At 40.9% G+C, this 21,931-nt stretch overlaps 1 protein-coding gene across 4 annotated transcripts in view; it reads right to left on the bottom strand.

Moving 5' to 3' along the window:
- Window positions 1-1,429: 1,429 nt before the first annotated feature.
- Window positions 1,430-21,931, bottom strand: part of tent4a (terminal nucleotidyltransferase 4A) — a 135,747-nt gene continuing 115,245 nt past the window's right edge. The window contains exons 10-13 of one of the 4 annotated variants that reach the window (XM_038797196.1): window positions 10,546-10,724; window positions 10,136-10,294; window positions 7,605-7,772; window positions 1,430-5,024 (exon numbers count right to left, since the gene is read on the bottom strand). In XM_038797196.1, the coding sequence (XP_038653124.1) occupies window positions 4,848-5,024; window positions 7,605-7,772; window positions 10,136-10,294; window positions 10,546-10,724 (683 nt within the window). In that variant the 3' untranslated portion in view covers window positions 1,430-4,847. The remainder of the gene's footprint in view (window positions 5,025-7,604; window positions 7,773-10,135; window positions 10,295-10,545; window positions 10,725-21,931) is intronic. The other 3 variants (XM_038797197.1, XM_038797199.1, XM_038797198.1) reach the window with 3 other exon arrangements.

Genomic DNA, 21,931 nt, shown 5'->3' with positions numbered 1-21,931 from the left:
TTCCCCAAGTAGCATGCTCATTTACAAGCTGCCGCTGGAAGATGCTACCCAAAATTAAGACATCAGCTTCCAACAAATAGTTATGACGGCATCCAGTTACACCACTTACCCACATTGTTCTCACTGGCTCTGGGTTCTCAAACATGCAGCTCTTAATTTTCTTTAAACAGCAGGACTACCAAAACCATAATCTTCAGCCACTGCCTCAAAATTCATACCCTCACTATCAATTCCAGCCTTGTCTTCTGGTACTCTCAGATTTAGCAATACTGTTTGCAGCTTTGGTACTCTATTTAACTCTGTGCTGAGGGTCTTACCCTCCCCCCATTTTCTCTTTTCTAAAGACAGTCTGCTGGCACTTCCAAATATCACCTGCCTCTGCCATCTGCTGTTGAAACCTTTATTTCTGCTCTTGTTACCTCCAGAACATCTAAAGTGAAAGTTCCTGCCATGGTCTTTGCAGTTATGATTTTAAAGTTGAAGCTAATGTCCACGAGGGTTGAAGTTCACACTGTTCTCTCCCCAGAATTCATAGGTCTTCTGTCAGGCAAGATGTTGAACAAAAACAGTCAGTATTACTGCAGGTACCAAAGCATGCATCATATTGGACATTTGTATCAATCCAGTCATGTTCCATAAAGAAAGCGCAAAAATATGGAATCAGCCACCATTAAAATAGTGCTGAATATTATAAACAGTTATTAAAAGAAAAACAGGTGCCATGGTAATCAAATGCAAGTGTCAATGGATAGGCTTGTGAAAGTGAGGAGCGTGCAAGGAGTCACAGAAATAAAAAGTAACATAATGAATGTTGAAGTAAAGAACAGATTCACAGCAGGCCAAAAAGTAGAAAGGCTGTGACCATTAAGAGCTATAAAAACATTAGTGATGGGCTTGTAAATTGAGACATGGAATTTGAATTTGTCATTTTGGCGACTGACAGCAAACGGAGATTCGAGCAATAAATGACTTGTACTTATGGTGTAGGACATAGCTGGTAAATATGCACAAACAGGGACTGGTTTAGCTCACTGGGTTAAATCGCTGGCTTTTAAAGCAGGCCAGCAGCACGGTCAGATTCCTGTACCAGCCTCCCCGGACAGGCGCCGGAATGTGGCGACGAGGGGCTTTTCACAGTAACTTCATTGAAGCCTACTCGTGACAATAAGCGATTTTCATTTTCATTTCATTTCATTTCATATGGAGCTCAGTTAGACAATTAAGAAAGCATGGAAGACGATGAAAGCGGAATGATGAAAAAAAAACATGAATTTTTGTGTAGTTCCTGGCAAGAAATATGTAGGAATGGGGTCTACAAAAATTAAGCAATAAAAATTGGTTCAGAAAATAAAAGAGAAAATAGCTGAACATAACAAACGTGTGGCTGAGCTCACACGTATAGTACAAGACACATTTATATATAATCAAATACAATTGTTTCAGTAAGTTTATTAAAAATAATCAAAGAATAGAAAACTATACATAAAAAATGTTGAATTTTTACTTGCCCCAGTAGAGTCCTAAACACGATTCTTTTTGTACGTATGAACGCACAACCCCACAGTGGTAGTCAGGCCAATTCATTGTTCACCATGACAGAACTTGAACATGATACAGATAGTTACCCAGCACCACAAAATACACAGCACTTTCAGATATCAATTGCATAAACCAAATCGCTACAAAGTAATGTGTTTCTGCTTTTGCTTACGCTTATATAGCTAGATGTTATGCATCAATTGAAAATCATTTCAGCACAAATTCACCTTTATCAATTAAGCTTTGGTTTGAGCTGTAGTGTTTGCTGGGTTTGCCAGTATGACTTAACCTTGTTCAGTAATTTCATAAAAATAATTCTTCCCCACCTTGTTTGCAATTGGTAAATTTTAATTACAAAAGCATGTCTCCAACACAAGTTTAGCCCTCACAGCCTTAGCTCACCATAACTATTGTAGAAAAAAGCCTTAGATTTTATGATAACATCAATAAAATTTCTTAAAATAAACAAAAAGTCAAAAAATAAAATCAAAACCTGCGACTTTGTGTGTTAAAATGGTTTGTTGAAATAGTAGCAGAAGGTGCTGTGAATTCAGCAAAAGTAGTATTGCCAAGAGAGCACAAATTCAGCAATATTTAAAAGGTTTTTCAACATATGATTGCAAGTGGTCCATTTTATAGCATTTTTAAAGAAAATGTCACCAATAATTATAGCAGTAATATGGTGAATACATTCTCCATGGATGAATGTTGTAAAACTAAAGATTGCATAACACATTTCCATGGATGCAATGAAAGCAAGGCTATTACAAGCACTTGAATTACAGCATTTATGGAAAAACTACCCAAGATGCTCCAGTTATATGTTATAGCAATGTAATGTTATGCTTTAGTGCAAGATGCGTCCCCTAATTGTATGGCTGCCAGGTAGAAACTTTTACAGTGATATATTAATCTTCTGTTCAAATTAAGTCACATTTGTATTGATAACTGGCATCTGTGGAGAGGAGGGACAGTGATCCACAATTCTGAAGGCAATTGAAAACCCAAGCTACACACAGGCACAGTTATGTCCAAATGCTTATATCTGAATGACCTGCTTCAAAGAAATACATGGTTTCAAGGCACCAGCAGGGCCAAACGGGATTCAAATTGTAGGTGGGGAAGTTTATTTGTCAATGTGTGGAATGATATGGTAGATATAAAGTAGAAAACGTAATATCCAAAAGATTACCCCAAAATTCCTGTTTTAGGCTGTAAATTTAAGCCATGCAACTTCTGCTGCAGCTTTACATTACAGCAATCGTTCTGCAGAGCCAAAATGACAGAAATGTATTGTTTAGTTTTTGATGATTAAACGAGTATTCCTTGGTGTGGCACTACGTTTATAATGCAAGCATGTCGATCAGCGCCAAATTAATAAACCCTTGGGTCTGGTATTGTGCTGGAGAGTTGAAAATCTACATTTGTACGTTATGAAGTTTCGACTATATAATATCAATTTTCAGGGGGCAATTTTGTTCATTTAAAAATGTTACAATTTTGTTAATTTAATGTCCCTACAAATTTGACCCTCATGCAAAAGAATTTTACAGATCCCCATTATTTTCATGAAATTACAGTATGTATAAAGACAAAGTGTGGACTTTACTGGAATGCTCTAGAATATAAAGCACACTAGCTAAACAAGCTAATAGCATGCAACAGAAAATCATAACAGTGAGCTCTCAATATTACACGTTGATAAAGTAGTAACATTTTACAGATGAAATATTCTTGTATACGTTGCTGAAACAAGTCAAAACAACTTGAGCATTTTCCAAGTGTTTTCCTACAAATTAGTGAATGTCATGGCAACATTATCTCACAACAAAACCACCTCCACGAGTGGACATCATCCACTTTAGTGTTTAGTTGGGTCAGAACTCCTTCATGAGGCATTGTCATGTTTAAATTTCAACCTAATTCAGGCAATACAGAAGGCATGACAAATCCCCTGGGACAACTGTGGTACATTCGTTAAAACATAGGGCTAGGCAGGCTGTAATTATTCTCTCTTCCAAAAAGGTAACAAAAAAGTGGTTGTCATGAAAAAATCTTGCATAGTCTAACTGTATGCATCAGTAATTTCCCTTAAATGTCAGCAATATAGATGATTTAAAATCTTTGCTGTCCATTGCAATACCGCATCAAAACACTTTCTACAAATGCATACAGCAGATGAAGTACTTTTTCTTTTTTGCTCCTAATAGAACATACGCATACTGGTATACAGATTCCTTAATAGAATCAACATAATTCCTTCCACCACATTCTGTTAGCTGGGAACATCATTCATAAATGCCATCTGGACCCCAACATTAACAGGTTACATTTTATGACTAGCATGAACTATCACACTGAACAAAGTTCCTCTGGTTCACAGAAAATTTGTTTTGTTCGAGTATGCCTCAGTGTTGCAAGGCTGGCGTTTCTGGCTCTTATTCAAATCAGAAGTGAAAGATTCCAAGGTGACTATAAACAGACCCTGAGAAAACGCAGCCCAAAACACAAATAATGACTAAAGCAGAAGAAAAGATGGTTCCAGTTGCGCTAAATTCCCTTAAAACTTCTGGTTAGTACTGAGTATTATACAGTGAATCAAGGAGCCAGAACTACTCAACAAAATCCCTTAGGTTGTTAGCACACTCAGCTTAAATATCAAACCTGCCAAACTAAGAATCCTCTATAAACTTAGATAATGCAACCTGGGAAAGGATTTGTAAACTTCAAAATGTTTCCCTCCTCCACTTAAATATAACTTAAACATGTGATAACATCATATGAAAATTAAATAAAAACTTCTGAAAAACAGTTATTGCACAAATGATACAATATGTACAGAGTAAAAAGTTCTGATATATGTATGAAACAATGACTAAGAAGCGGCAAAAACAATTGCCATGAAAATGTCCATCTAGGTCAGCCACGAGAACGACCCTTGGATTGAAGTATTCCTAAATTTGCCTCTGCTTGTAAAGAATTGCAGAAAGTGCCCATCATCTGCAGTGTTGTGGTAAAAGCTCAAGCTCTTGCAGATTTATCATCAGAGCGGTTCCAGCAGTGACTTCAGAACTAAGGGAAGCAAAACCTCCATATCCAATAAGGCTTCACAAATACTTAGCACAAGATGATATGTTCTGTAAGATGGAGTCCAACCATCATATCGGACACATGCAAACAGCCAGTTGTAGATATTAATCAATACCTACTAACTGCAGTTAAATGCTGGTCTTTATTTCCAGTCTAATGTCAAAATCATTCTGCTTTTATGTGAAGACTGGGGATGATATCTAATGATTTCACACATCTTATCGACTTAAACTAACAATTATTGGTTCCCGAGTTTGTTTTCTCCTTTTTGTGTTGCGAGTATATTGGTTATGCCCTCTATGAATGACCTGCTGTTTCATGCCACCCATTGAATTGTGACAGGAGCCTTGGTTCTGGAGTCCCTTCACCGAATATTTTGGGCCACTGTGCTGCTGCTAAAGACAAGACAAAAATCAGGTGATAAGAATTCTTTGTCCAAGATCCCACTTAAAATCTTATTTAAAATCTCGAGAAAACAAAGTATGAATAACAGCTCACACATTTCATCAGAAAATACAGTGTAAAAACAAAACCCAGGTTTGGTCCTTAGTCTGTACCAGAGGGTTGCTGCACCCTTAGTAATGGAATTGTTCCGTGTGGGTGGGTGGGAGGGAGATGGTGATTGTTAGAATTGGTGGGGAGAGAGAAAATCCACCATCGTTCTCACTCATTATCAGTGTGTGACTCCTGCTAGAAAGTGAGGAGAATTTCCATGAAGCACAGACTCACTTTAGCTGTGACGTTCCACAAGTTAAATATCCAGACAGCACTGACTGCCCAGGATCATAAATGAGCATGACCAAATAACTCCAATACTGGAGGATTGTTGCTCATGTACTCAGAATGATTTGCATTAGTAGAAAGATAGAATAAATCAAATTTGGTTGTACAGTGGCTGCACAAGAAATAGGTCTGATCTGGTGCTGCGCTGATCATCTAATTGAAGGAATATTAGTACCCTTAAGAAGGTCACAAACATAATGACTTTGGATATCAAAAAGTTACTATAAAAGCTTACTTTTTTTTTTGAGGTAACCAAAACTCATGAGACATCCCCTTCTATGTGTCTCACAAGTCTGATACCCAATATTGCCAGACAGAAAATGGAAACGAATAAGTAGAAATACGTTTCTCTCTAGTGCAACAGATAGTACAATAATCCGCTAATTCATAGAATCATAGAATCTCTGCAGTGTAGGAGGCTATTCAGCCACCGACTTTGCACCGACCCTTGGAAAGAGCACTCTATCTATCCCTGTAACCCAGTAATCCCACCAAACCTTTTGGATACTATGGGGCAATTTAGCATGGACAATCCACCTAACCTGCACATCTTCGGACATTGTATAAATAAAAGTGAATGCTGCCTCAGGATGTGGCTGTCACATATTAGAGTTGGAAAGGGCAAAGAGTGATCATCCTCACTAAAGATGGGAGCTATTCATGTCAAATCATAGCAAAAACATTTTGAATACTGTTTCCACCATTAACAGAATACTATAAGTCATCAATTCTCCCCCCCCCCCCCCCCCCCCCACCCTGCCGAAACAGATTTTAAATCCCAAATATGTGCTATTATATTTAACAACCTTGCTATAGTATGTTTTGATCATCTTTCAAAGGACTGTTATTTTTAAGATTTTGTCCAATTTGTACACATGAATTTATACCATGATCATGACCGGTTAATTAATCCTAGAAAATATTTGAGACTGATTCGATGTTCAGTTGATGTCCAAATATACATGTACACTTTCCAGCAGGAATCTGGCAAATCAGGAATGAGAACCCTGGAAGGTATCTTCCTCTCCTTTGCTTAAGTGCACAGAACCTAATGTCAATGAATCATTGTCATGCCATCCAAAATTAAATAATGCAGACTAGGAATCAAATCTGAGTTTTTCCGATATGTAGAGTTTTGTTAAACTGTTCAAGATTACACAGTAGGACAACAGCACATAAATATTCAGCATGTATAGCTGAAATTCCTCTTCTCTATTTCATAAAAGATATTAATGCCGAATTAGAATTCCAGACTAAAATCTGACATTTTTTAGAGACATTGTGTCTATAATTGAACAGCAAGTGAAGTAAATCCTGTAAATGTATTGTAAAAGCAAACATAGATTCCATCAGAATAACTCCATAGCATTTTAATACTTGCAGGCCAAGTGTGTTCAAATTGCAGCCAGTGTGGAATTTCACCCTCCAAGTGCTGGTGCTCAAGGTGGTTTTGTTTCTATTCCTTATTTGATGTGCCTAATTTGGATTTTGAGTTGTCTTCCATGAAAAGCACCTTTTTTTTTTTTTTTAAAGCTGTTGCCTAATTTGTGGGCAAATCCTAAATTCAAGCACCAAAATATGCTAGCATGACTAATTTGGGGCACATGGAGATCAATAGACAAATGGAAATAAATTTAATGCAGCTGAATGGTGTGCACATTTCGGCCCGCAAAGATAATAGACTTCTCGTTTCAAGAAAATGTTTTATTCTCTTAAATTGTCCTGCATCGTTTTGCTCTTTTAAAGTTGCTCTGCATCATACACTCTTCTCCAGTTAGAAGGGAAAAGAAGCCTGATCTTGAGTTTTTGTTGGATGCACATTAACATTTAGGGATTTTTTTTTAATGGAGAGCTTGAGTTGGCAAGCTAACATTTACTCTCTATGGAGAAAGCATCTGGCCTCCATTCATTACTTCTCAAATACATCAGCACATTGGAAACTTATTTTGTAGAAAATACAAGAATGAACTATTGCCAAATGCTCTCTGACGCAATGAGAGTCACCCATTTAGTAAGAAAGAAAAGTATTCACTAATTATGCTGCAAAATACAGGTGTCCCATGTTGAAATAATTCTGACTGTCACAATTTAGTTTTAGAATAATCAAGAATCAAGCATTCCAAAAGTTATAAACTCATTTCAGCATTAGTACTGCAAAGCTCAATTTTTGTTTTGACTTCACTAGTTCCTACCTTGTGATGCATATATAGGCTTGGCGGAAGGCTGGGGGATGCAGTTGGGGGAATAGGGTATACAGCAGTGACAGGATTCAGTGGTGCTCCTTTAATACAAACCTGCCTGGAAGGAGGTGCAGGGTGCGTAGAAACACCAATACTGGCTGGTGAAACACCAATCCTAGCCTGTATTGGAAGGTAGCAAATAGACAAAATTAACAAACTCTAATGCTATCTAGCTTTTTAAGGATTAATCTTATACAAGCTAAAACTACAGACAAGCTTTAATTGCAAAGTATATACCGGCATGTTTGGTTCTATTTTACTATTCTATACATTTGAAAACCTGAGCTTTTAGTGAAGGGACATAAAAATTAAATCTTAAAATGATACATCATTAAAATGAATTGCTCATCAGCATCACAGGATACGGTATACAAAAGCACATAAATTCCCCAAACACTAAAACCAAACAAGAAAACAGAATAGATTGCACTACTCTCAAGTTAAACATGCATTAGGATAAGTAAGTAGCTGCATACAAGTAAGCAAAGACTGCAGCAGAAATGAACAGATCATAAGTTACTATCAATAACAGTCACAGAATGCTGCAAAAAAAAAAAAAAATTAAAAAAAAATCGGGGGGGGGGGGGGGAAAGAGGGATAGGCAGCTAATTCTGTAAATTTACTGCAGTTAGACTCATCTTAAAATTGATTTGAAAGAACTTTTGATTAAGAACACTTTATTATGGAATTGTACAATTAATCAACACTCACTTTGGACTACATTTTTCCTCAACCTATTGGAATGAGGTCTTAATGACTATATAATTGTGACTGTTCAAATAAATTTACATGACTGAGAACGGAGTGGGCTTGATGAGTCAAAAGTTTATTCCATTCATGCATTAAATACTTAATATAGCTCCATTTAGCTCCCCTGATGGGTCAGTGATTAAATGCCTGGTCCTTGCAGTCACAAACCATGAAAGTCATGTTCAATCACTATTTTATGCTGAATTAACTATTCATAATAATAATCTTTATTAGTGTTAGAAGTAGGCTTACATTTACACTATAATGAAGTTACTGTGAAAATCTCCTAGTCGCCACACTACGGCGTCTGTCTCAGGCAGAAATATGATAAAAGTGCTATAATTGGCCCTGGCATCTTTGGTTTTGGGAAGAAACCAATGTTCCTACTTCAGATTGTCAGACAGAGAAGACAGCCTGCCATCCCTATTCCAGCCCAACCTGCCTAACTCCAGCCCTGCACCATGTGGTTGGCTCTTAATGCCAAGGAAAAAATTAAAAATTGCGGCATCACAAATGGCTGTCATTAGATACTGAAACGAAGAATTAGCTGAGGTTTTACAAACTGGAATACGGTTAATCTGTAATTCCTAACTAAGACATAGCATGAATGCAAACTGGGTAGCTGCCACCTCATGAAATTTGTTTTAAACAGTTTTAAATTGCATCAATTTATATTAAACATTTTTGAACGTAGTCCAAATGATTTCTTGGCTTATTTTATAAATTTATGATTTAAATTCCTAAATTCAATACTTGGTTTGGTATAGACATGAAATGTCTAAAATTAAAACAAATTCCACCAGATGAACCTCTGGATTACTGCGAATTCTGTAAATTATGAATGTTGTGTCTTCTTACACATTGCCGCTTTATAGCACCCAGCATAGATAGGGGTGGCCAATTAACATATGAACAGCATGCAGTTTCATTTCAATTTTGCTGTGAATTAATTCTACTCTCTTCTTGTCAATTGGCTAGAGGATAACTATTTCACTCGCTCCACTATTAGGTGAATCAATTTCCTCATTACCTGCTGCTTCCCAATTGTGCACCCCCAACAGTTGATGCTCATTACACAGAGTGGCGTTCAACAAGGAGCAAGAAATGTCACTGATGGTGCACCAGACAGGAGTCTATGAGGCTTGTCAAGAAGTGCATAAAATGGAGTCTCAAACACTGCTACTTTATTACTGTGGCTATGAAACAGCCAAAATATTTATAAAGAAAAGATTTGATGCTTCCTTACAGTACTGTTCTTACAGGTAGTTTTATGTGTTCATAATTGATATTGGGAAGTTTCAAGCTCAGAACAGTAGTCGATAGAATGACACAATATAGTGATGTTAATTGTTCTGCTTTATTGGATTTTTGTTGAGAAAAAAGTGAGACCTTCTGTGGAATAAATAACTAACTAACAAACAAAATGTTATGAATGCAAGGTGTGACTATCAAGAAGAATCCTCCTTGAGAGAGTAATTGCCACATGAAATGGAGTGAAGTTGTATAAGATTCGGATACACGGCTTTAAATTATAACAGAGCCTGCAGAGCTGATAGATGTGGATACTCATTTCAGCATTGTTTTCCCAGAACCCAAGCTGTAACGCACAAGGGACTGAAAACCTTAGTTTCATTTTGCTAGCCCATGCCCCAAAGATTGGCCACCCCTGGTTTAGATGGCTGCAAATTTGTCAGCAAGACCTGCTTATTTTGAAAGGACAACAACTTTCTCACCTGAGTATTTGAAGTCACTATCAATGCACTTGTTATGTTTGCCTGTGGTTTCCCACTTGGGATTGGTAGTGTAGGTGCTAAAGTTGCCATCAAAGGAGCTAATGCTGGGATGCCAAAGTGGTGAAGGTTTGAAGTTGTGCATGGTGTAGAATCAGAGTCCTGTCAAAAGCACCATTAAAAACACTTTCACAGTGCTATTGAAACCAATTATTTCAATATATTAGTATCTTTATACAAATTTGTTTCAACATGATCAGATTTAAATCATGAATCAAAAGATGAGCATTAAAGAGCCATTACTCTAAGCAATTGATGCATTGTGAATATTAAGCTGTATTTTAGCAGCAATTTGGAGTGCAATATTCTTTGCAAACCCCATTAATATGGTCTAAGTGGATGACCGTACTTACTATATCACTTCCAGACTGTGATGAAGCTGATGAAGAGGAGGCAGAGGAGAGCTGCTGTGGACTGGAGAGAGACATCGGCGATGCTTGGCTGTAGGGAGATTCTGAATCTCTGTTTTGCTGCTGTTCTCTAATAATGTCACCAGTAGTTTTCTCCACTGATTCAATCTTGACACCATTTTCTAATTTGAGGAAAAAAAGGTTGTCCATGTAGAAACGTATCAGAACAGCAACAATAAAAAAAGAATGTTCACAGTAGATACTTCTATTGAAACAATTTTTTGTTGAAGGATGGGTAATCATTCCAAACTATTGGACCAGACTTTGCAGTTTAAAAAAAAGGACACTCTCCATTGACCACAAAGAAATTTCATTGAGATCAAGCCATCCCTCGAACAAACATTTCACCTCTAGCCCTATGCAATGGTGCTGACCTCTTCGGTGATCACAGCATCCACAGCTGTTGCCCAAGCAGCCAATCCCATTAAAAGTTTTGCAAATACAAACAGCGAACGTCAAGGCCAAAATAATTTGTTTTACATGGAGCAAATTAAAATTTGGAATATACTAATGGATCAAGATAGAAGCCAAAATATTCTTAAAAGTTTAATTTTTAAATAGCTTCATACTCATCTAATCATTTAACAGAACTCCAGGATTTTTTATTTAAGGGTCATTTTGCTAACCAAATTTTAGCAGCAGTGGCAACGTGGGGTAGGAAAGTTGAAATTCTCACTGATTGCCATGTGTGGGCAAACCACAGTGCAGCTTGTCACACAACCACAGAGCAGTTATGAGATTTACGGGCTCATATACATGGCCAACAGCCGAATGTTGCATCAATTTTCAGAGGGCAATACAGTGAATGCTGACAGTTTGTCATCAAGAACACCCACCCCACCCAACAAAATGTGGCCTGTGTGAGAAAGGGAATGACACCTCAATATCAACTTGATAACTCTCAAAATGATATATACAGGCAGTTCTTGGTGTAACAGCATTAGTTATGACAAATGGCACTTGCGACGTTTATAAATTGATACTGTTACAACTTTACAGTGCTGTGCCAGAAAATTGTTGGTCTTTACCAAATGTTATGTTCCGCCATTCACAATCTTGGGAAGAACAAGTTGCTTTTCAGATACAGTATGCAAATATTTTTGAAAGTGTTGCCACTTATTTTATCATGGGAAATATACTGTAAGACAATTATACTGAAGCAAAATCGCACAAACTTTTCACTATTCAGTGAAAATAGGGTATTGCGCCTAGGTTCAGGAACCAATCCCCCACGTTGCGATGGAAAAGCTAGTTCCGACTTACGACGTTTTGACTTATGATGTAGTTTTCAGGAACCGATTATGTTGATTAAGTCAGAGGATTGCCTGCATAGTATAAATAGTGCTTTGAAATAATGGATTAATACTAAAAGACAAAGTTAGCCAAGTGCAGTACCTCAAAATAATATAGATTTGATCTCACCATTTAGTACTGCAGCATCCTGGTCATCCAGCAGAGCCACATTAAAACTTTCATCCAATACACCATTTTACAATTGGGCTGCTAATAGAAATAGCCATTCTGCTTGCCTCATTTAGAGCTATTTTCCATTGTTTCAAAAGCAATAGGTAGTGATACAAAATAAAATCTACCTTTGAGGTTAAAAATCCCATTTAGACCGGAATACAATCATTTGAAAGTAGCAAAATATTCTTAGTACTTAGCATTCTTAGCATCTATTGGGAATCGAAATCCGATCTTACTCGTGGTGTCAGAATGGTTAAGCCTCTCCAGGGAATTAAAGGAATGATTTGCGTAAGATTTTTTTTGAAATGAGTAATGAGTACATTTTTGAAATGTACTAACGTACATTGCATGACAGCCAAACGTAATACATTTGGCTGCAATTAGAGGGCTCTTAATCATTGTGCCTGGTTGCATGATTCCAGATATTTTGTTGTGTATGGGATAGCAAACTTTGGAAGACGTAGAGGAAGCTTTTTCCTGGCAATAATTTATACTTCTGGTGTTGGCCAAAACAGTTCATTTGATATGGAGGTGCAACCTCCCTGGGGAAGAAAAACAGACACAAGTGTCTCCTGGTCACCAGCCATTTAAATCAATTTCAATGCTTGATATATCTATAGTAACTTACCTTTCACTAACCGGGCAGGGGAGAGAAGAGAGTGTGAGGCTTGGGCAGAGGAATCCACACTGGCTAGCTCAAGCAGGCCAGTGAAGGGGGTGTGGTGGGGGGAGGGGCTGCAGCCATCCAAGCCTGGTAGAACAGGTTTCGATGGGCCGAGGAGGTGTGAAAGGTTGGGAGATGGGACCGTTACTGGGTGAGGTGTTTTTGAGAGGAAGTGGGCAGGGCTTGAAGTTATGATGATGATAATGCATATGGGGGAGAAGAGGGGGGTGAGATACAGGGAATGTGTGGGGTTTGTTCGAGGGAGGTTTTCAGTGTCATCTCGGGATAGTGCTCGTGAACTTAGAACCGGGGCCCCTACAGGTCTTTGTCCCGGGGGGGGGGGGGGGGGAAGAGTTGAACCAGCTCGGGCGGAAGGCGGGTGGGTGCAGGGGCAGATGTTAGCCTTTGCCTCGCTGATTGCCCGGAGAGTCCTGTTGGATGGAGATCAGCTTCTCCATCCTGTGACATTGCTTAGCGAGGGTGGGTACCAACTTGAATTTCTTTGACTCTCGGGAAGGTGAAGTCTCAACTGAAGGAAGGGTTTCACAATTCATGGGGGTGGTTTATTCTGCACTTCCGAGAATTGGTTACTATTGAACAGTGGCGGGGGGGGGGGGGTATTGTTGTTTTTGGTTACACTATTTACAGGTTGATTGTTAATTTGTGGTTTTTACCTGGAATGTAAGGGTGGATGTTTTGGTCTGTATGTTGAGCGGGTGTGGTTGTGTGTCGGGGATTGTTACTGCATTTGTTTTTGTTTGTTTTTTCTTTGGTTGTTTATTGGCGAAAATGTTGAAAATGAGGAGAATAAATAGATTTTTTTTTTTTTAAACTTACCTTTCACTAACTTCTAACTGAGTGAAAGAGGAGTGGAAGAAAAGCAGGAAGGAGCATAGAGATGCAAATGCAGCAACTGTATGGCAAGAGTGGCAGCCAGAGATTGAACACAAGAACAGCCAGGATAGTGAGCACAAGTAAGTGGAGATGAGAATGCACACAGTGCAAAGTGTTAAAAGGCAAGGAAAAGTTTGAGAAAGCAAGGAAGTGCGAACGAGCACAGGAGTCAAAAAGAGGAGGAAAGAAACTCAGTCAAGTGCTATCCTGACTAACAACAGGGTTACTAGATGGCAAGTTTAAAGAACCACCAATTTGATTTCCCTGACCCCTCCTGTCCAGAGACACAGACACCAAATTTGAGGAGGTTGAGGCAGAGGCCTCTGCTGTAAGAGCATTGGCATTGTCAAGACTGTAAGTGACGAGGCACAATTGAGTTTTGGCAGATGACAGGCTGAAACACATGATGTTACAGAGACGGTAGTGGACAGTTGTTCATTGGAAGCTAAGCTCCCGATCAAATAGGATACCTAGGCTTCAAACAAAGTTATTGGCCAGGAAGGGTATGAAATCAATGATAAGGGTATGGAGTTAGTGGCAGTGGCCCAAGCCGATGGCCTTTGGTCTTGTTGATCAAGACAGAAAGAACAAAAGGGGAGGTCTGGAATACGATGGAAGGCTGGAGATTAAATAATGAAAGGGATGACGGTAATGGGACAACAAACAAAAGAGGGATCTAGAGAAGGTTGAATGTGAACAGCAGAATCAATACTAGCAGCTGCTGTCCAGATAAATGCAGTTATGATCTAAAATTGTTGAATCTGATTTGAAGGCTGTAAAGGATGATGGGAATCCATTAATCTGTGTTTCCTGTCCCTCAAGGGACAGTGTGTTCCAATGTTGTTACAGTGGTTCCTACCTAGTAACAAGGGTGGGACCCACTATGAGTGTGTCAATAGGTTCTCCACATCAGTTAAACAGTTAAAGTCCAACAGGTTTGTTTCAAACACTAGCGTTCGGAGCACTGCTCCTTCCTCAGGTGGTGGCATTTGCCTGAGGAAGGAGCAGTGCTCCGAAGCTAGTGTTTGAAACAAACCTGTTGGAATTCAACCTGGTGTTGCAAGACTTCTTACTGTGCTCACCCCAGTCCAACGCCGGCATCTCCACATCATCAGTTAAACAGTCAGTGAAGAGCAGTTCAAGAGTCAGTCTATTACTCAGGTGCTGGTGAAAAAGGTGGTGGCTAGCTCCATAAAGCTGACGTGCGATTAGCTCGGAGAATCTGGGGACTAGGTGAAGCCCCAGGAACTGTTTGGTAGCTCTGTGCAGTTGGGACTCAAAAGAAGCCTGGGGCACTGAGAAGGCAGCAGGCTGCTGGCTCTGTACTACGATGACCAAGGCTCAAAGCAGCTCAGGTAAGGCCATGAGCAGCATTCACTCAGTGCAATAGAGGGGAAATCGGAACTTGGAAAAACTCAAACAGTATTCTGCTCAGAGTAAAGAACTGGAATTGTGCCAGCGAGTGAAGACATGGAAGTCCTAAAAAGGGAGACTCTTTTAAACAGTGAACTCAGTGAACAAATCTTCAGTTTGATGTGGGGGAGAGAATTCAAAGACAATATCTTCAAAGGTGGAGATTGAAAACTTTTAAACCCCCCCCACACACACATACCTCTTGTTTCTAGTCACCTGTCATTTCAATTATCCTACTCCCGCCTGGTCTTTCAGTCTTCAAACTCCTGTACTATTCCAATGTAGCAGGAATCAAACTCAAGGAACAGCACCTCATCTTTCAAATAGGCATTTGATAGCATTCCGACACAATGAGTTCAATAATTCCAGATCATAACCTCATGCCCCCATCTTTTCGTAATGGCAGCTATTAGTGATGATTCTGCTTTTCCCATTTATATCTCCACGAGCCCATATTTTTCTTCTTCACTTCCAATTACTATCTGTCCTTGTCTTGCATAATTATCCATGTGTCTCAATTTAATCTCTCTTGCCTTCCATCTTACCACAGGGCATTTGTTTCTGTTCTCCCACCCATCCTATCCCTGCCTCCGATTTGTTTAAAACCTGGATATCACATCAGGGGAGGGCCTCATGTGACGTTCTGAGGCCGTCCCAACGGTGTGCAGCATACTCAGCGATTACGCAGTTTTTGAGTGGGTAGAGCATCTGAAAAATGGCACTGCCCCCGATTTCAGTGTAAAAACGGATTTTCCGGTCAATGCAATTGTAGCATCAGCAATCGGAGAAATCTGCCCCATGTTCTCCCACCTGAGGTGAATTGCAACTGTTTACAATCACCCTGGGAGTGCAAACCAGAAAGCAATTCTGTATTCCTTGTCATGCAAATTTATGCACAGCATGGAATATGAGGAATTCCCAATGGAATCCCGGTATCGGGCCATCATTTTAAATATGCGGCCTGATAGCCGGATCCTGTGGCGAGCCACCAACACCACCTCACGCCCCCGCAAGTCAGCCCCGAAAGCCTCCCTTCCAAATTATGGGGGTGAGCTGAACCACGAACCCCCCCCCCCCCCCCCCCCCCCCCGGTAGTAGGGAAACCACCCCCGAACCCCTGTCAATCACAAACAACTACTAGAACGCTACAAATGGCTTGCAACTAATGAATCTGTGGGAACCAGAGATAGTTGACAGCTGTTCTCCTTAGAGGAATGGACATATGGAACTTCAAGGTAAGTGTTACAGCTGTAATTATTCTCACTGCCCCTGCCTGGACTGCTCTCTAGCTTCCTATTTTGTGTGTGTGTGGGTGGGGGGGGGGGGGGGGGGGGGGGGGGAAGGAAGGAAGAGAGAGAGAGGATGATCCCAATAGGCCTGATGTCTCCCAGTCCCCTTGGTCAGGGTGTCCTCTCCACTACAGGGGTCCCCGGGAGGGGAAGTCTCCCCATCGCAGGGATCTTGGGGGGGGCGGATCTTCCCATCACAGGAGTGTGTGGAGGGGGGGGGGGGGGGGGGGGGCCTTATTAAAAAAATTGTTTTACAAGATTTGGCTAGCTAGGCTAGCATGTATTACCCATCTCTAATTGCCCTAGAGAAGGTGGTGGTGAGCAGCCTTCTTGGAACTGCTGCTGTCCCTGTGGCATAGGTACACTCTCAGTGCTGCTAAGAAGAGAGCTCCAAGATTTGACCCACTGACAGTAGAAGGACGGTGATATATTTCTAAGCCAGGATGGCAAGTGACTTAGAGGGAAACCTCTTGGAGGTGTTGTTCCCAAGCATCTAATGGTAGCGGTCATGGATTTGGAAAGTGCTGCCTAATGACCATTGGTGAGTTCCTGCAGTGCATCTTATCGATTGCTTTCATTGTGAGTTAGTAATGGAGGGAATTAATGTTTATCGAAGGAGTGACAGTCAAGCAGACTGTTTTATCTTGTATGGCATCAAGCTTCAAGGGTTGCTTCAGCTACACTCATCCAGTGCAAGTGGAGATAATTCAATCAGACTCCTTGCCTGTGCCTTGTAGATTGTGGACAGGCTTTGGGAGTCAGGAGGTGAGCTAATCACCACAGGATTCCTAGTCTCTGACCTGCTCTTGTAGCCACAATATTTATCTGGCTAGCCCAGTTCAGTTTCTGGTCAATGGTAACCCCCCCCCAGGATGTTGATAGAGGGGGATTCAGCAATGCTAATGCCACTGAATGTCATGGGGTGATGGTTATTTGTTCTTGTTAGAGATGACCATTGCCTGGCACTTGTATGGCATGAATGTTACTTTCCACTATCAGCGCAAGTCTGGAAATTGCCCAGGTATTGCTGCATTTGAACATGTATTTGAGGAGTTGCGAATGGTGAACATCGTGCAGTCCTCATCCCACTTTTAACCTGAAGATGGAAGTAAGGTCATTGATGAAGTAGTTGAAGATGGCTGGGCTGAGGACACAACCCTGAACAACTCCTACAGTGATGTCCTAGCACTGAAATGATTGACCTCCAATTACCACAACCATCTTCTACTGTGCTAGGCATGACTCCAATCAGCAGGGGATGAACCCTGATTCCCATTGACTTCAGTTTTGCTAGGGCCTCTTGATGCCACACTTGGCCAAATCTGCCTTGATGTCAAGAGCAGTCACTATCACCTCTGGAATTCAGCCCTTTTGACCATATTTGAATCAAGACTGGAATGAGGTCAGGAGCTGAGTGACCAGGGCAGAACTCAAACTAAGCATCAGTGAGCAGGTTAATGCTAAGCAAGTTCCGTTTGATAGTGCTGTTGGTGACCCCTTCCATCACTTAACTGCTGAGAGTAGACTGATGGGACAGTAATTGGCTGGGTTGGATTATCCTGTTTTTTTTCTGTACAGGACATAGCTGGGCAATTTCCCACATTGTTGGGGGAGATGCCAGTGTTGTAGCTGTACTGGAGTAGCTTATCAGGGATATGGCAAGTCTTCAGTATTATTGCTGGAATATTGTCAGGGCCCATAACCTTTGTAGTATCCAGTACCTTCAGCTATTTCTTGAAATCATGTGGAATGAATCAAATTGGCTGAAGAGAGGCCTCGGTGATGGCTGGAGTAGCTGTTTCAGCCTTCTTGACGCAATGGTATTATGATCTCTGTTAGATCAATGTATACACACCGTCAGACTGGTTACCAGTTTGGCTCATTACTCATTACTAAATTTAATATGTAGGGCTTATGGCCCAAATAAGCAGACTTGGCACAGAACTGAAAGAGCAAACTGAATGAATTGCAGGCACAAATCCAAATTTAAGCGTATGACTGGGATATGGCAACACAATTGTCAGGACAGGGAACTAAATATACTAGGTTCCATGGTGCATAGGAATGATAGGGGATATGATAGAAGAGGAAGTGCAAACTTAGTGATTAAGGGTGAAGCAGCTTTCCCATTTGCCAGGATTTGTGCTATTTTAATATGCTTTTTGTTTTATGTCGTCCCTTGCTTCCTTAGCTGTTCACGGATCCCACTGAACTGCCATGTTACTGATTAGCAGGTTTACCTAGTTTACGGTCAACCATCTCTGCCTCATCGTATTGAAATGAGCCTTCCTGAAATATACATTACGGTTGTTATCTCCATCCCCCACCTCCCTCCACCATTTTCCCTACCTTTTCTGCAGATCTTATAACCTGTAATATTCAGTTCTAATTCTTGATAATATTGAAATATGGTTGCAAGACTAACTACCATGTTGTACTCGAAGTTGAATCTGCATTAGCAACTTATTCAGTTTGTTCATAATTTATATACTTGCACAAAGAACAATTATATGGACCACACACCCTCGCTTATCCTCGTCTTTTTTTTTTAAATATAAATTTAGAATACCCAATTCATTTTTTGCAATTAAGGGGCAATTTAGCGTGTTCAATCCACCTACCCTGCACATCTTTGGGTTGTGGGGGTGAAACCCACGCAAACATGGGGAGAATGTGCAAACTCCACACAGACAGTGACCCAGAGCCAGGATTGAACCTGGGGCCTCGGCGCCGTGAGACTGCAGTGCTACCACTGTGCCACCGGGCTGCCCTTATCCTTGTCTTCTAATGTGTTGCTCACGTCTTTTTCTCATATTGATCTCCTGGTTGAATTACTTTTCACCATTTAATTTTTTTATTTACTAATTGTGCTCAAGCACAATTTCTAACCATTGCTCGACTCCTTCCCTTTCTTCTTTCCTTGGTGTCATTTAACCTGGGCACTGTACGTCTGTATAATAACTTTCATCACCTTGTATTCTTGTCCTCTAGATTTGAAGGCTGGAATTGCTCGAGCTTTTTTGATCATTTCTTGTACCTGTGAATGATATTTTAGTGAGGGGTATGGAACCCCAGGTCTCTCTGGCGCTCGACTGTTTTCCCTATTTTTTTTTTCCAAGAAAACATTCTGTTCTATACTTTTTAAGTCCAATGTGGATGACCTCATATTTGCCGACACTGAAATTCATTTGCCACAGTTCTGTCCATTCACTTAATTACCATTTGTAATGTTGTATTTCCATGTACACTGCTTATAAATGGTCTCCACAAAAATGGACATGCGGCTCTCAATCCTATCATCTAAGTCAGTAATAAATATTTGAGGCCCCATTTTCCCTACTGTGTCTCCTTTGCTCAGCCAGTTTCTTAGCCAGGTCAATAATTTGCCTTTTTGTTTGAGGTGAGTGTTGGAATCAATAGGAATGTTAACCGTTTAACTAAATGGTTGGCCAGGGAAAAAGTATAAGAGTAATCCATTAAAAATTCTGTACCATGGTTGTTGTACCATTAAAAGTTTAACTGGGTCACAGTACAGACCTGGAGTACAAGAAGTACAAACTACAATTAGTGGAAATTTGCATGCCTTGGTTTGTTTTCTGCCTATGCAGCTGCCGTCAGAGAATCAGCTGCTGTTGCAAGTCTTCTGCTCCATTATCCCTGGAATCCTCACCAAGAATCTATCAGCCCCCTCTTATTGTTCATACAGACCTTCCCCAGCACCATTATCCAAAACACAATGTTAGGTTTCAAATATACTCTGCTAACACCAGCTCTGCCTCACCATCATCGCTTAACCTCTCCACCACCTCTCAGTTCATATAGCTTGTTCCAGAATCCAATAATGAATGAATAGAAATTTCTGCCAATTAAACACTGGGAATACCCACGCATTGTTCTTGGTTTTTTCTACAAACACCATTCCATGCCTTGAGCACTGGCTAAGCTCAAACAGGTCATTTGCAACCAGAGTCTTATTTCGCCAGAGTGGAATCGGCTATCCTCTCCATCACAAAGATGGTCTACTCCCACTTCCATACTGTCACCTATCTCCACTCTTGCTCAGCTCATCTCCTGCAGAAACCTTCATATCTGTATCCTTGCAACATCTAGAACTATACCAATGCTCTCTTGGTCAGCCAGCCTTCTTGCATCCTCTGAAGAGTCGTGATCACTCAACAATCTGCTGCCTGTATTCTAACTTGCACCAAGTCTTGTTCACCCATCTCCGCTATGATAGCTGACCAACACTGACTCCAGGTTCAGCAATGCCTGATCTGGAAATAGTCATCCTTGTTTACAAATTCCTCCGCGGTCACACATTGCTGGCTCAGTAACCTCTCTGTGGACACACCCTTCGCTAACTGTAATCCTCTTCAGCCCTAGAACCTAGGTTAAAGAGCTGATCAAAGCAATACCCTGCACGTACAACCTGTCAACCTGAAAATGTTCCATTTATTTTTACCCTTTTTTCTGCATGAACCAATCCTCAAACTATGCTAATAGATCGCTGTATATCAATCACACATGTCCAAACATGGTGCAATGACCTCACATGGTACCTTACTGAATGTATTTTGAAAATCCAAATATACTTGTTATAACCTGCCTGCTTACCACTGGCTGGGGACTAATGGCAATCCCACAATCCTTTGGGAGTATGAGCTTCCCCAATGAGGGGGGCGGAGAAATCATTAGCAGATTCCCTGCATAAATAAAGCTGGCCAGTTTGGAACCGGCTGGAGGAGAGTGAGCAGCAAGGGAAGTTGTTGCTGCAGCTGTGTATATATGTTATTGCAAATAAATGTTATTGCCTTCTATGCTTCAACTCGTGCTGGATACTTCGTGGCCCTCACAAAACTGGCGACAAGGGTTAAAGTGAATAGCTGTCTACACTGCTGAAGCCACCTCCCTGGATTTTTGTTGGATACAGGTTGGAAGTTGTTTTCTATTACACATGCCTCTGTATGGACGTTTGGATGTTTTTGACGCTGCGCTGGAAAGCTGGAACCAGTACGCACAACAGATGCGTTACTATTTCCGGGCAAAATCACCGAAAACGAGTGCCAGGTGGTCATATTGCTCACTGCCTGCGGCCCGCAAACGTTTGGGGTGATTAGGAGCCTTGCGTACCCAGCTGCGCCGGACACCAAAACGTTTGATGAACTTGTGAACTTAGTGGGGCAACATTTTAACCCAACCCTATCCACGATAGTCTAACGTTACCGGTTTAATACCACTGAGAGGACCCCAGGAGAATCCCTTGCCGGGTTTCTATCCAGGCTATGCAGAATTGCGGAGCACTGTGACTATGGTGAGACCTTGCGAGAAATGTTACGTGACCGTTTGGTTTGCGGTATTAATGCGGCCACCCAGAAAACGTTGTTAGCTGAGCCAACATTGACTTTTCAACAGGCCATTCAAATAGTATTGTCCCGAGAGAGCTCAGAGCGGGTAGTGCAGGAGCTACAGGGAATGGAGGTGCACGCCTTGGGGTGCAATCCCTTCAGTCTGAAAGTGTCCCGTCCCCGTCCCCCCCCCCCCCCCCCCCCCTCCCCCCCCGGTACCCCTGCGGTACCTTGGACGAGGCGACTTCTAGATCGAC

This window comes from Scyliorhinus canicula, chromosome 5 (genome assembly GCF_902713615.1).
Source record: "Scyliorhinus canicula chromosome 5, sScyCan1.1, whole genome shotgun sequence".
Classification (NCBI taxonomy): Eukaryota; Metazoa; Chordata; class Chondrichthyes; order Carcharhiniformes; family Scyliorhinidae; genus Scyliorhinus; species Scyliorhinus canicula.
The sequence above is the reverse complement of the archived record's forward strand: the minus strand, read 5'-3'. Positions and strand labels throughout refer to the sequence as shown.